We start from the raw sequence: 15841 nt of genomic DNA, 5'->3' as shown, positions 1-15841 counted from the left end.
CCTGGTTCCAGATATTTTCGTCCGTTCCCCTTTTGAGCTTTCCAATCCACTCCGTTGTCCTTTTAGGCTATCCAACATATCGAAGGGACACAGGATGAGGAAGAGCGTCGTGAGGTCATTGTAAGGGGGACCAGGAGGAGAGAAGATGGCACTGTGGAGGAGGAAGGTGGAGAGATGCGGCGCGTGGTTGTCGAGCTCATTGAGCAGGCGTCGTGATGCATCTGCTCGCCACCTTCCACGCTCTCGCCCCTTCTCCAAGTTCTTCTGTCCCCTCCTCCAACACCCTCCCCACCAGTGGATGCACGGAATCTCCCAGGCAGCTCATTCCACAAGCACGCGCAGGCACTTGCTTGCATCGTTCTTGGCGTTCCTAATCCGTTTTACATGTTGATTCCTTTGTGGATATGTGTTTTTATTTTTTCTTCGTGCGTCTTGAAATGTTTTGTGCTGTACAGCTCTCGGTAGCTGTGTGACTGCTCATCGAATACTTGTCTCTGTCAAAGGGAGAGCACTTAATGCTTATGACTCGCCTCGATTGTCAGGCATGAAGGCCTGTATTTGGTCCGGCCCAAGGTTAGACAGCATAGCCCAGTTTTTTTTAGTTGTCTTTTTTAAATGAAAGTAAAAAGTCTATTTTGATAAGAAAAGAAAAAAAAGCCGAAATGCAACCCTGTGCAGAAACTTCTGAGCTTGCTGTAGGGATTGATGGAGTTGGGATTGGGATTTTGAACCTGGGAAAAGGAGCTTCTGATCGGGACGTGTTGCTAAAGGCCACGCGCTGGCGAGTTGCGCTTCGGGTTGGACTGCAAGCATCTTCAACCTTTGCTAGCTAGCATGTAGGGAAGCAAAAGTTAGGCCAGTGCGAAGCTAGCTGTGTAGGCCTGAAAAATCAAATGCGATTCTGGGTCACAGCGCCAGAACGATAAAGCTACGTTGCTGGGCAACGAAGCGGTGCCCAGAGAGCTTTCCTGCAGCCAAATGTGCCTTTCCTCGTATCGGGGCACCTCGTGCAGCCATTTCGCCTCTCTCCGCTGGCCCCGTCTTTGTTAGGGTCTACTTTTCCATCGACGGCAAAGGGAAACATCTGGTCGAGCATCTTTGTTGAAACTACGGATACGGAGCAGTGCGATGACATAAGAGAGAGGAACTAGGAGCAAAGTTGATAAAACTTTTATGTGATAGAGTACTGTGTCGCAATGAAATGCTCCCTTTTTTTTTTTTTTTTTTTTTTTTTTTTTAAACAAGGTTAGCTTTGTTTACCTATATGTTTTTATATCTCACGCTAGCTCCGACGAGCATCGTGCAGCCACGCTGTTGGCCTTCAGCAAGAGCAGTACGCTCCCAGCACTCGCCCTGCTGCCCGGAAGCCTCTTTTTGAGAGTCAAATCCCAACGCCATAATGGTGCCGAGTTGCTATCTCCACGTTCGGGAGGTTTTCGCATGCGGTTTGCATTTTTCTTTTTTCCGTCGAAAAAAGAAAACAAACCGCCGATTATACTTTTGCGTGTTTTCAGCATGAAGCCTGCGATCGATACCACAGCATGTTCCGTCTCTTCCCCGTGAACCTCCCCGTCCTCTGAAACCCTACGTTGGCATGTACATAGGATTTTGTAGCATTGCAAAGCTGAGAACTGCCACTCTGTAACCTGCTGCTTTTACACGTACCATTTCAGATCCTGTTTTTCTTTTTCAATGTGGCTTGACGGTGCAACTTGAAACACACTGAAACTGTTAAACCAAGAGTCGACGGCATTTCAGAAGAATTGACCTTTCTGGGTATTGTCCGAGACATTTAGCTTTTTAACCCCGGCCGCACCCCCACACACTTTTTATCAATGTCGACAGTTCCCTTACAACGATGTATATGATCTAATTTGTTTTGTAAATGTAAGGACAAAAAAAAAAAAGCACATTTTTTTTCCTTTTGTCCCATACTATTGTGCTTTTGGTTCTGTCTGCCTGCAAAGCTGGGCCTGTTTTGCTTGACTCGCCGTTATTCGCACGTTTGTCATTGTCTGGGCTCGGCACCGCTGTGGGTGGTGCTGCATTGTGATAGCACATGTTTGTATGGGATTGTGATGACTATGGACTGCAAATTGTTTTGGGTTGGTAAGGCGTTTGGGGTGAGGGTTGGGTAAGGCATTTCTAAAAGGGTCATGAATTGCTTTTAATTCTACTGGATTGGAAGTTTTTAATGGGACCGTGGGATCAAAACTTGACAAAGCTGCCAGATTATGGCCTGTAGAACCGTAGAACATTTCTTCTTTTTTAAATAAAACAAGTGAACAGCATTTTTACTTTTTTGTTGTTGTTTTTTTTTTTAGGGGGTAGAAGGGATGTAAGATTTGCAAATGATGCAGTACAAAGAAGATTGAAAACAACACCAACAATCGGCCCTTGATTTGCAAGAGCAGCGTTTTCAATGCCAGGTGCAGTGAATTGCCTATTGAATATATTGTAACGGTTGTTGGCTGCTCCGGTTGCCCAGTACAAGTCCTATGCGTCGTATCAACACGACTGCTATGGTCGATTGCTTTGGGGTCTTCCTTGCCAGACACGATACTGTGCGAATTGGAAATCCAAATACACCGGCCGATGAGGCGTGGCACATGGTCATCTGCAAATAAGGCCGAGCGAGCCCTCGCGTTCTGGATGTATGGTGTTGGCTCACTCACTATTGCCATTTACCCTGTAACCGGTCTTTCTTTATCACTGTCAAGAGAACTCCAACAACCAGAATTCATCAAGTGGATTCACTAAAGAAACAATAATTGTCCTCAGGAAAGAATTTAAAAGAAAGCATTAAGAACAAATACATGATATGATGCACCCAAAAATAAATAATCCCCTTACCCACAACCGGTGTGTGCTACCAAATGAACGAGTTAGGACCTTACTTAACTAGAGAGTCAATATAACACAATATCCCACGCAGTCTTACACAAGGAAACTATACGCAGGAGGCCATTCAGCTCAACAAGACTGCACCGCAACACCAGAGTAATTTTTTTATCCGACAAAAAGACGCAATTTCATTGGGGGAATGAGGAGAGGAATGTGGATGAGTGGCACACCCAGGAATATCCCAAAGGTGTCAAAAAAGGGGAAACAAGTACAGATACATTCAAAGTACACCTCCCCTATGCCAAATTAATAAATAACATCCTCCAGCGCGGCATTGCCGGGGCGCCTTTGGTGTGCGGCGATACCGCCATGCAGCGCATAGAGACGGTATTGTGAGGGAGAGGTTTACATTAATTGCGTAATTAAAATCAATAAATAATGATCGTGAAATAATTTCTTAATTGGATAATAGCATACGTGCTTCATGCACCAGTGTTTCATCCGAAGCTGTAACTTTTTGAAAATTAATTAAATAAGTCATTAATCGAAAAAAAAGAATTACTTGATTAATCAATAAATCAGAAATATCCTTTATAGCCACATCACTTGGTCACTGTCATGTCCGAAAATCAGCTTCCGAGCTCAAAAGGTGCCTGATATATTGGCCAGATGGAAAATAAAATAAATAAGTACTTAATTAATCGATAATAATTAAGTAATTAATCAAAAAACAAAAAATAGTATTTTTGCCAAAGCACGTGCTCATTATTGTGCCAAAATTTCAGCATGCTAGCTCAAAGGATGGCTGAGGTATTGCCCGGACAAACAAACAGGAAGACGTCATGCAGAGCACAATACTTGCAAAATTCACCCCTCCCCCCCCAAAAAAGGTTGCCATGGATACATCAAATTGTCAATTTCATTATGATTAAAATTGACGATCTTAATCAAAGCTCGGGTCAATCAGATTAAAATTGATGATTTTGCAAATGAAAATTAGAAGTTTGACCTTGAGTTGACCTTTGACCTTTTCACCACAAATAGTTGGCTTCCAAATTCAGTAAGGCATTATGCAATTGCTGTTTACTTTTTAAGTCGAGCATGAAAATTGATGATTTTTTAGATGAAAAGTAATGATTCTGGAAGTTTGACCTCGAGTTGACCTTTGACCTTTTGACCTCAAATAGGTGGTTTCTCAATTCAGTAAAGCATTATGCAATTGCAATTTACTTTTCAAGTCAATCATGAAAATTGATGATTTTGAAAGATTGACCTTTTGACCTCACAAAATAGTTGGCTTCCCAATTTAGTAAGGCATTATGCAATTGCAGTTTACTTTTCAAGTCAATCATGAAAATTGATGATTTTTTTCCATGAAAATGAATGATTTTGGAAGTTTGAACTTGAGTTGACCTTTTGACCTCAAAAATAGTTGAATTCCCAATTTAGTGACTCGATATGCAAAAGCTGGTCAATTTTCAAGTCAATCGGGTGAAAAATGGCAGTTTTAGAAATTGGACCTCCAGATGACCTTTGACCTCAATTTTTTTTTTTTTTTTTTTTTTTTAAGTATACTGAATCGAGGCTCGTGAAAGAGCTAACATTTATTTCACAAACAAATCAACCAGACAAACAAAATATACAAAAAGAGGGAGCGGAAGACAAGATGGGGAGAGAAGGGGAAGCACACAAACAACATTTGAGAGCAGGGAGAAGTGTGGGAGGGAGAGGGCTTGGGGGCAGGAGGCGTGGGAAGGGGGGGGGGGGGGGGGAGAGAGGTATAAAACACAAGGGGACCGAAATTAGCGGGGGTAGAAAAGATCAAGGTTTTGGATGGGGGAGGATAAGAGATGGTGGTGAACAGCTGTTTTAAAGACCTGGAGGGTGGAGTGGGATTGAAGAGAGTGAGGGAGTTTGTTCCAGAGGCGGGAGAAAAGAGGAATGAAGGAGTGAAGGTGAGCAGAAAGTCTTGATTTTGGCAGTTTAACCATAAGAGGGTTGCAGGCAGATCTTGTGCGACCTGTAGGAATATTTGGGGGACAGTCCAGAGAGGGCTGGGGGGGCAAGGCCAGAGAGGAGTCGGTAGAAGACGGAAAGACCACCAACCTGCCTGCGGTGAGTGAGTGAAAGGCCCTCGGAGTTAGCTTCATCGCGAGAGATTCCAATGATTCTGAACGCTTTGGTTTCAACAGCGTGAAGATGGGCTAGGTGTGAGGCAGGAGCACCAGACCAGAGGGGAGAGCAGTAATCCATAGAGCTGCGGATGAAAGCCTTGTATGTGGTGAGGAGCTCAGGTGTGCCAAGGAAGGACTTCGCACGACGGAGGATGCCCAGTCGGCGACTGGCTTTGGAGGCCAGATTTGAAATGTGGTTTTCCCAAGAAAGATCATGGCAAATAGTGAGACCCAAAAACTTGAGTGACAGAACTTCTTGGAGAGGATTATTCAGAAAGTGGATGGGAGGGTTTTCCAGTCGGTCTTTTCGGAGAGACATCGTAAGAGTGTGAGATTTATCAGGATGCCAATCAATAGGCTTCTCAATTGTGATAACCTCTACAACCTGGTGAAGTGTCACAACAATCGGTTTAGAATTGTGACCTGTAGGCGAATGACAGACAGACAGAATAACAAACTCAACTGACCAATATACTTGAAAAATCTTTGATTTTGCAAGTAACGAAGTGAAAACTGAGTACTCCCTTTCAGCATGCGTCATCGCCAGTCCCCTTCAGTGCCTGGGGATGACGTCATGCAGCGCCTGGAGATGGAATAGGAAAGGAGCGGTGTACAATATATTTATTTTCATTATTAAAAAAAAAAACATTTTTGTGTTTTTTTATTTATTTTCGTGGGTGGAAGGAAAAGGTGTTTTTGGGTGAGAACACAAAATCAACCACACCACACACCACCCCTTGACGAGACCTCACAGATGGGACACACAGACAGGATGCACAGAACCACCCATCCATACTTGACCTACCTAAAAGTCTTGCCAACCTCCCTCTTCCCCTGTATCTCCAATTCTTCCAGGTACCTAACTAATTCCAATTTAAACTTATCTACTGTTGCTGCTGCTTCTACTTTTCCAGGGAGTCTACCGTCTACCGTCTTAACCCTCCTTAACTCCCCTCTCTCTTATTTTGTCTATAATCCTTCATTATCTTAATCATATCCCCTAGTAACCACCTCCTTTCTAATGTATAAAGCCCTGACTCCTTCAGGCACTCCTCATAGCTGAGTCGAGCTAGGCCCGGAATCAATCTAGTAGCTCTGTGCTGAACCCTCTCCATGGCAGCTATGTCCTTCCTCTGGTGACCAAAACTGCATACTATTCACTGCACCAAAACCTCACGAAGTGTTCAATATATTGTCCTGTGGATGGCTCTATGAAGACAGAGCACCCACGGATGACGAATCGAGCTTATTTTGAGGCATTATCCAATTCATGGCGGATGATACGCGAGACGGAATTGAAGAATACCGACACCTGGACAGCCGGCGCAGGCGTCTTCACCCTGCCAAAAGTAACGCAACCCGAGGCGGAATTAAAGTGTACAAAAATAAGATTTATTAAACGGAACCTGATAACAAAGAACGCGACGATAAATACTACAACCTAGGTTGGGATCCCACACACCTCACTTCAACAACAGACAAAGGAAGAATTAATTTTAAAAAACCGTTGTGTTCTGTGTGGTGCGGCTTATCTCTGTCTGCAGTGTCAGGGATTGTCGGCTCCAAGCGCACAAGCCCGCCGCGGCTCCGATGTTGGCGGGAAGTAGACCTCGATACGCCCCCGTTCGCGCACTGCTGGGCCAACATACCAGGGAGACCATTCTCCGTTGCGCTGCAAACCTTGTTTGCACCTCGGTCCCGTACGCGAACGCAGGTAAGGAGGATCGTCAGCGCTCCACCGTATGTCGTCGCCCAACAAGCAAGGGTCCAAACGGGAAGAGGTCCAACGCAAGGAAAGAAGGGAAGAGGAAGAGTGTGTCCAGGGCAAGCAGGAGATCCAAGCGCAAGGGACAGTTCCAACAAGAGGGCAAAGGGAGAGAGCCAAAAATGCCGGCGAGCGAGTGGTTTTACCAGCCGTCTCCTGACGTCAGCCCTCTTTCTCTCAAATCCCTGCCTCGCTTCTCGATCTCTCGAATCTTCTTATTGCGTCCGTCCCTTCCCATTGGCCGAGCGCTTCGTGCTCCTTCCCTCATGCCATCGGTCCGTGGCCAATCAGCTCATCTCTTCCTACTCTGCCAATCGGCGGCCTGCTTCTTACTCGCCCCTCCCCCTCCCCTCCCCCTTACTCGCCCCTCCCCCTCCCCTCCCCCTTACTCGCCCCTCCCCCTCCCCTCCCCCTTACTCGCCCGGTCAATCACGAGTCCTTCTGGGCAAGGCTATTGCCTGCCTGAGCAATGTTCCATTGCCATGGTGCGCAAGGAGCAGCCGCTTCCTGACTGTTCTTCCTGTCAGTTCCATTGTTATGGTGGCAGAGGGGGATTAATTAATGTGTGCGCTAATGGGAATGGATTCCTAATCTACGTGTCTATGTGCGTTGCCATATGGGACAATGGGATGATCACAGTTTGACACACCGGGGAATTAGCATAAACCCTACAACTACTTAACAAGCCCCATTCCTCGTAATGGGGACAAAGATACACTTAATCCGAACAAACCGCCTAAACAAACTTATTACAGGTGAGGTTCCCTATCACGACAGTTGAAGCACCTACCTATTCAGATCTACCTGGATCTATATATGCCCTACCCCAAAATTCATAACAATATGTTCTTCTTCTTCTATATGTATTATTTATTTTATATTATATTATATCTATATATATAAAACACAGTTTGTGTGTGTGTGTGTGTGTGTGTGTGTGTGTGTGTGTGTGTGTGTGTGTGTGTGTGTGTGTGTGTGTGTGTAATGTTACCGATAGACTCCTAAACGGAGAGGCTTACGTGCTTGATATTTGGCATAGACATGGCCATTGAGCCTGGGACGAACATGGCCGAACTCAAAATATTTGACGATCCATATTTTTTATTCATATTTACCTCAGCGCATTTCAGCGCACGGAATCAACGAAATCAGAGCAGGTGGGCGCTGATTCGCTCAGAGCGATCACGTGATGACGCTATGACGCTATGAACGCTATGACGCTATGACGCTATGAAAAAAAAAATCGCTATGACACAATGAAACGCTATGAACTCGATAACGCTATGAACGATATGACGCTATGAACGATATGACGCTATGACGCTATGAAAAAAACAAGTACAAAAAGTTTTAATTAAAACAAAAGCCGCGTCGATGTTACACAATGCCTAGATGCAGCTGTGCCTATAACGTCGATGTTATAGGCACAGGACATTCCTATTGATTCGATTACTTGATGTTATTTTTGTGCAAAGTGAAAATATATCTCGGCAATTTCCCGTGTGTGGCGACGAATTTTTAATATATCTCGGCATTTTCCCATCTGTTATTTCAGGCGGTGTATGACTGACCATGCCGCGATTTAAAATATATATACATATATCGGCAATTTCCCGTGTGTGGCGACACGTGAACGAAGCTATGCTCCTCTCTCCACATTATTGTGACGACGTATAAATTAAATATTTCATCGTGACGATTGTCATCAAATGGACGAATTTTTAATATATCTCGGCATTTTCCCGTCTGTTATTTCGGGTGGTGTATGACTGAGCATGCCGCGATTTAAAAAAAAAATATCTCAATGGACTTGAAGTTACAGGCCTTTGAGAATTCATTTCGTTCTATAAAGGGCAACTTTCATCGGATTTTCTTCCCGTTTTTTTTCAACCGAGTCTAAAACTATGTTAGCGACTGTGAAAAATGAAATGATATATCGAATTTGATTTGAAATAAAACTGTGTGAGAGAGGAAGACACCACGGGCCTACAAAACAGGCCTCAAAGCTATGCGAGTTAATAAAATGGTGGATATTTTTTTGTTTATATGAAGCCTCTCCCACAATGGGTGGAGCTATGTTTCCCAGAATGGGTGGAGCTTTGAGGTTTTGTCTTCTCTGCAAGAACAAGAAGAAGAAGAACAAGAAGAACAACAACAACAACAACAGCAGAGGGCACTCTATGACCAGCGTCTTACGACGCGGCTAAAAATCGCTGTGACGCTATGAAACGCTATGAACGCTATGACGCTATGAATGATATGAACGCTATGAAAAAAAAAATCGCTATGACGCTATGACGCTATGAAATAAAAAATCGCTCGCTTTACCAAGGGGCTCGCTCTCCCCCCGTTCCCCTCCCCTCCCCTTCCCCCTCCCCCTCCCCTCCCCCGCCCGGCAATGCCGGGTACTTCTGCTAGTATATATATATATCAGAAAGTTTTCGTTTGTTTGTTTGTCTGCACGCGCTACTCTCCTGAATTGTGAAAGATAGGAGGAAACCTCTGAAACAAAAAATGTCGGGAAGGGCCCCGGGAAGGTTATAGGCTAGGTGGCGAGGCCGGTCGAGGCCGGGCTGGGCCCATTTCGCAATAAACCTTCTTCTTCTTTCAAAATCTCTTGAAGTACAACTTATGCACTTTATAGGAATATCTGACTGATTGCAACACATGCTTTCAAAATTCTCGCGGGCCCCGACAGAAGAAAGAGCAAGGAATCGTTGAGCACTAACTGATAGTGGGATCGCGTCAGACCCATGTACAGAAGATTAAATTCATTCAAAAAGAACCCGGGCAACGCCGGGTGCATTCAGCTAGTCTACTATAAATGGATATGGTGTGTGTGTGTGTGTGTGTGTGTGTGTGTGTGTGTGTGTGTGTGTGTGTCTGTCATACTTTTGTTTCTATTAATTAAGTATTACGTACTATTGAAATGTACCTTTTATCTATTTAGACTGCCGAGACCCTTCGACTTTTGGAGACCCTTTAAGACCCTAAAGACCCAGGGACCCAAAAGTTCCCAAGGACCCAACACACCCAGATGACCCAAAAGTTCCCAAGGACCCAACACACCCAGGTGACCCAAAAGTTCCCAAGGACCCAACACACCCGGATGACCCAAAAATCCCCAAGGACTCAAATGACCCCGAAGACAAAATACCCAGAAGACCCAAAAGTCCCCGATGACCCAAAAGACCCAAAAGTCCCCAAGGACTCAATTGACCCCAAAGACCCAAGAGGCCCAAAAGACCCAGAAGACCCAAAACACCCAGATAACCCAAAAGTCCCCGAGGACCCAAAAGACCCAAAAGTCACCGACGACCCAAAAGACCCCCGAATCTGGCAGGCAGGTATGCTACAAGGTGTTGAATACCAATTAAAATTTGGTCCAACGGACCAACAGGCCCCCTAGTACTTAATAAAATAATGATATTAAAGATTGTTTTAAAAATCCGGAAGTTTTGCGCTGCTGAAGCATTCGTACATCGCTCTTATGACCTAAACTAATAAGGCGACGGTGAGTCGCAGGTTATGAGATGGAGGCTTTATTGATCACCATAGAATGCATGGTCAATTGGACTCGTACTTACATAGCCATATTGGCAGAGTCTTCTTCACCCCAATACTGTCCCACTCATGCCACACCCTCATGATATATATTAATATGTAGCGGTTACCGCTGGATGCACACAATCGCCTTGCACCGGCCAGAACACGGCCAGACGCGCCTCTCCTGGGCATGCCCGGACTCACTGTTCCCGGGCACGCCCGAACCTCCCGGGCACGCCCGGTCTCGTCTTTCCCGGGCTCGCCCAGAGCGTCCGGGCATGCCCTCTATCGCCTTTCCAGGGCTCGCCCAGAGCGTCCGGGCATGCCCGCTATCGCCTTTCCAGGGCTCGCCCAGAGCGTCCGGGCATGCCCGCTCTCGCCTTTCCAGGGCTCGCCCAGAGCGTCCGGCCATGCCCGCTATCACCTTTCCAGGGCTCGCCCAGAGCGTCCGGGCATGCCCGCTATCGCCTTTCCAGGGCTCGCCCAGAGCGTCCGGGCATGCCCGCTATCGCCTTTCCAGGGCTCGCCCAGAGCGTCCGGGCATGCCCGCTATCGCCTTTCCAGGGCTCGCCCAGAGCGTCCGGGCATGCCCGCTATCGCCTTTCCAGTGCTCGTCCAGAGCGCCCGGGCACGCCCAGCCTCAACTTGCCAGGCCGCAGCCAAACACGCCCGGGCAGGTCCAGACTCGCCTTTCCAAGGCTCGCCCTTGACACCCGGGCATGCCCGGTATAGCTTTTGCCGGGCAAACTTCCCGACATAAATGTGTATATATATTGCTGCCCGATAAACGGGCTTGTCAGAATACCTGAGCTGTTTTGTTTCAATAAAGCAACTCGGACGAATTCCGTCTTTGGTCGCGTCAATTCTTTCGACTCGCGTTGGAGCGCAGTTCCTTCATTGGTGACCTACCGACATGGATACGGCAGTGACGCTTAAACTGCCTACCTTCTGGGAGGCTCACGCGGCTGTTTGGTTCGCTCAGGCGGACTCTCAGTTCGCCCTGCGAGGCATCACCGCGGACAACACCCGCTGCCACCATGTTGTGGCGGCGCTCGGTTCCGCCACCGTGGCCCGCACCTTGAGCCTCCTCGAGCACCCGCCAGCTGCTAACAAATACGACGCGCTGAAGACACTCCTCCTCGACGCTTTCGCCCTCTCACCGGCAGCACGCGCACGGCGCCTGCTCGCTCTGCCCGAGCTCGGCGACACGCGCCCGTCCGAGCGCATGGACTATATGCTCTCGTTGCTCGGTGAGCACTCTCCGGATTTTCTGTTCTGCGAGCTGTTCCTTCGCCAGCTGCCTCACCCGGTACGCCTCGCCCTGGCTGGCACGTTGATCACGGATTCCCGCGCCCTCGCCAGGGAAGCCGATAAGATCTCCTCGGCGGGCCAGCACATCGGCGCGGTTACCTGGAGCCCGCCGCCGTCCGAGGTGACGCCCACGACGCCCGAGCGCCCTGCGCGGTTGGAGGCCGAAGTGCCGGTGCAACTGGCGGCCGCCGCGCCGCACCGCCCGCTTCCGACACGACGGCCGGTGCCTCCACCTGACCGGGTGTGGTGTTATTACCACGCCAGGTTCGGACACAAGGCTCGGACGTGCCGGCCCCCGTGCACTTTCGGCAGGTCGGGAAACGGCCGGGCCGGCGTTCATTCCCAGCCATGAGCGCCGGCCACTCGGGCAACTTGCTGTTTTTTCGGGACAAAGCGTCTGGGCGGCGTTTCCTGTGTGACACCGGCGCCCAACTGAGCGTCATACCCGCCTCCGAGCAGGACAGGCAGGACGCCGTTTGCGGCCCCTCTTTGGTCGCTGCTAATGGCTCGGCCATACGCACTTTCGGCCCACGCGTCATCACCCTCTGCTTCGGCAGCCAGCATTTTCAATGGACTTTTGTGACCGCCTGCGTCCCCATGGCTTTGCTGGGCACCGACTTCCTCTGCGCGCACGGGCTGCTGGTCGACGTCAAACGTCGTCGCCTTGTCAACACCGAGACCTTCAGCTCCCTGGCGTGCACGATGAGCAGCTCCGCGCCGACCGAACTGGCGTGCGCCCTCCCGGCAGCGAACGAGTTCGCTCGCCTGCTCGCGGAATTCCCGGCCCTCACGCGGCCGACGTTTTCGGCCGTCGCGGTGCGGCACGGGATTGAGCACCACATACCCACTACGGGCCCGCCGGTCTACGCCAGGGCCCGCCGCCTCGACCCGGCCAAGCTCGCCGTGGCGAAGGCCGAGTTCGACGCGTTGGAGCACCTCGGCATTGTGCGGCGCTCCGATAGCGCGTGGGCCTCGCCACTGCACATCGTGCCAAAGCCGGGGGGTGGATGGCGCCCGTGTGGCGACTACCGCCGTCTCAACGACGCTACCACCCCCGACAGGTACCCGATCCCGCATATTCAGGACATTTCCGCCCGTTTGGCGGGACGGGTCATCTTTTCGAAAATTGACCTGATACGGGGCTACCACCAGGTACCTGTCCGGGCGGCCGACGTCCCGAAGACGGCCGTCATCACGCCGTTCGGCCTGTTCGAATTTTTGCGGATGCCGTTTGGCCTCAAGAACGCGGCCCAGGCGTTCCAGCGCTTGATGGACGGCGTGCTGCGCGACCTGCCGTTTCTTTTCGTCTATCTGGACGATATCCTCGTCGCCAGCACGTCCCGCGCCGAGCACCTCCTCCACCTCCAAACAATGTTCGGTCGCCTCAGCGAGCACGGCTTAATTGTCAACCCGGTCAAATGCCACTTCGGCGCGACGACCGTTGACTTTTTGGGCCACCGTATCACCAAGACCGGGGCCGTGCCGCTGTCGACCAAGGTCGAGGCCATCACCACGTTCCCGCGTCCCCGTTCCATCAAGGCCCTCCAAGAGTTCCTCGGCATGGTGAATTTTTATCACCGATTCGTGCCCCGCGCTGCTCAGCTCATGCGGCCCCTTTACGAGGCCCTCCGGGGCAAGCCGGCCAAGCATGACATTGTTTGGTCCGCGGCCATGGACGCGGCCTTCGCCAGCGCCAAACGGGCCCTCGCCGACGCAACGCTGCTGGCTCACCCTGTGCTCAACGCGCCCATCGCCCTCACTACGGACGCCTCCAACTACGCGGTGGGCGCTGTCCATGAGCAATGGGTGGACGGGGTTTGGCAGCCACTCGCTTTTTTCAGCCGGCAACTCCGGCCGAACGAGTTAAACTACAGCACGTTCGACCGCGAGCTGCTCGGGCTATTCCTGGCCATTCGCCATTTCCGACACCTCCTGGAGGGCCGCCCGTTCACGGCTTTCGTCGACCACAAGCCGTTTGGTCTACGCAATGGCTAAGGTCACGGAGCCGTGGTCGGCCCGCCAGCAGCGCCACCTCTCCGCCGTGTCGGAGTTCACCACGGACATCCGGCACGTTGCCGGCAAAGACAACGCCATGGCCGACTGTCTTTCTCGGGCCAGCGCGAATGCAGTCCACCTCGGCGTGGACTTCGCGCTCATGGCGGCCGACCAGACCACCGACGCCTCAGTGCAGGCACTCCGTGCGGCGGACACGGGCCTCCGCCTGGCCGACATTCCCTTCGCGGGCACCGTCCTGCTCTGCGACGTCTCCCAAGGCCAGCCTCGCCCCATCGTGCCCGTTTCCTGGCAGCGCTGCATCTTCGCCTCCATCCACGGCCTTTCTCACCCGGGCCGGAAAGCTTCTCAGAAGCTGGTGTCGGCGCGTTTCGTCTGGCACGGCCTTCGACGAAACATCCGCGACTGGGCCAACGCCTGCACGGCCTGCCAGCGGGTCAAGGTCCACCACCACACCCAGGCCCCGCTGGCACCTTTTGCCGTGCCTGAACGGCGTTTCGACCACGTCCACGTGGACCTGGTGGGTCCCCTGCCCCCCTCGCGGGGGTTCACCCACCTGCTCACCATGGTGGACAGGACCACCAGGTGGCCGGAGGCCGTGCCCCTCGCCACCACCACCACCGCCGACGTGGCGCAGGCGTTCATCGCCACCTGGGTCGCGCGCTTCGGCGCACCAGGGGACATCTCGTCCGACCGCGGCCCACAGTTCACGTCTGAGCTTTGGGGCGCGGTCGCCCGTTCGTTGGGGGTCACGCTGCACCGCACCACGGCCTACCACCCCCAAGCCAACGGGTTGTGCGAGCGGTTTCACCGCTCCATGAAGGCCGCACTCATGGCCGGCCTTCAGGACGACGGTTGGGCCGACCGGCTGCCGTGGGTCCTTTTGGGCCTTCGCACGGCCCCCAAGGAAGACCTCCAGGCGTCCGCCGCCGAGCTCGTCTATGGCCAGCCGCTCCGCGTCCCGGGTGAATTCGTGCCCGACGCTACCAGTCCCTGGTCCGCCGCTCGCCAGCGCTCGGACCTCCAGGAGGCCGCCCGACGATTTGCCCCCGTGCCGACGTCCCGCCACGGTGGCCCCCAGTCCTACGTCCCCCCGGTGCTTCGCATAGCGGAGTACGTCTTTGTGCGTCATGACGTGCACCGGGGGCCACTCCGGCCACCGTACGACGGGCCCTTCCGGGTCCTGCGACGGGGCGACAAGTCTTTCATCGTCGACTTCGGCGGCCGGCCGTACCGGATTTCTGTGGACCGCCTCAAACCGGCGCACATGGACGTCGACCGACCACCACGGTTGGCCCTTCCTCCGCGGCGAGGCCGCCCCCCGTCCACAGTTCCCCCCGCTCGACCACCCACCACCACGTCGGACCCCTCCCCACGACCCTCCAGGGGTCGCTTCGGCCGGGTCATCCGGACCCCCCTTAAATTGACCCTGCCGGTGCAGGTCGATTCTGGAGGGGCGTGTGTAGCGGTTACCGCTGGATGCACACAATCGCCTTGCACCGGCCAGAACACGGCCAGACGCGCCTCTCCCGGGCATGCCCGGACTCACTGTTCCCGAGCACGCCCGAACCCTCTGAGGTAAATGATCCGTGACTGACAGCCCCAATACCAATCCCGTTCTCCTGCCAAAACTCATTACAAACAGACATGAGGAGGGGTTGGCGTCATCTCTAAACTATTACATAAAAGCAAATAACCTGCACATTCTCAGTGGTTTCACACACTTCCACATTATTTTTACCTGTGGAGTTTACCAGCCATACAACTCTGCCGTACTGGGGTTATACTCAAAGCCAAAGTTGGTACAGGTGCCGGGATGGTGCTTGTGATGTACGTGTTTTTTCAGCTTTACTAGAGTTCTTTAGTCTTGCATCATGCCTCCCTCAGGTACGAAAGTCTGCTTTGAGCCAATCTGCAGCTCTGGGAGACACTTGTGCATGAGTTTCATTTTCATGTGAGCTTGTCAATATTGGATGTTCTTCCTTTCCAACAAAACTGGAACTCTTGTAAGTATCCTCTTGTGAGTTTAGGATATGGAGCATCATTATCCCCACCCCTTGTTTTTTTTAAGGGGATGTTGTTATTGGCTCTGTCTGTCTGTCCGTCACGCTATCCTAAATGGTTGTGCAGAAATTCACCAAACTTCATACTTATGATCACCACATGACAAGAACGTGTGGGGACTTGG

General features: G+C 51.2%; 1 protein-coding gene across 2 annotated transcripts in view; it reads left to right on the top strand.

Annotated features, from left to right (window-relative positions):
- Nucleotides 1-2291, top strand: part of TFAP4 (transcription factor AP-4) — a 29573-nt gene extending 27282 nt beyond the window's left edge. For both annotated transcript variants that reach the window (XM_068117138.2, XM_068117137.2), the window contains exon 7: nucleotides 67-2291. In XM_068117138.2, the coding sequence (XP_067973239.1) occupies nucleotides 67-216 (150 nt within the window). In that variant the 3' untranslated portion in view covers nucleotides 217-2291. The remainder of the gene's footprint in view (nucleotides 1-66) is intronic.
- Nucleotides 2292-15841: the final 13550 nt, after the last annotated feature.

Source organism: Myxine glutinosa, chromosome 5 (assembly GCF_964187855.1).
Source record: "Myxine glutinosa chromosome 5, kmMyxGlut1.1, whole genome shotgun sequence".
Lineage (NCBI taxonomy): Eukaryota > Metazoa > Chordata > Myxini > Myxiniformes > Myxinidae > Myxine > Myxine glutinosa.
This window is presented reverse-complemented; position numbering and strand designations above follow the sequence as displayed.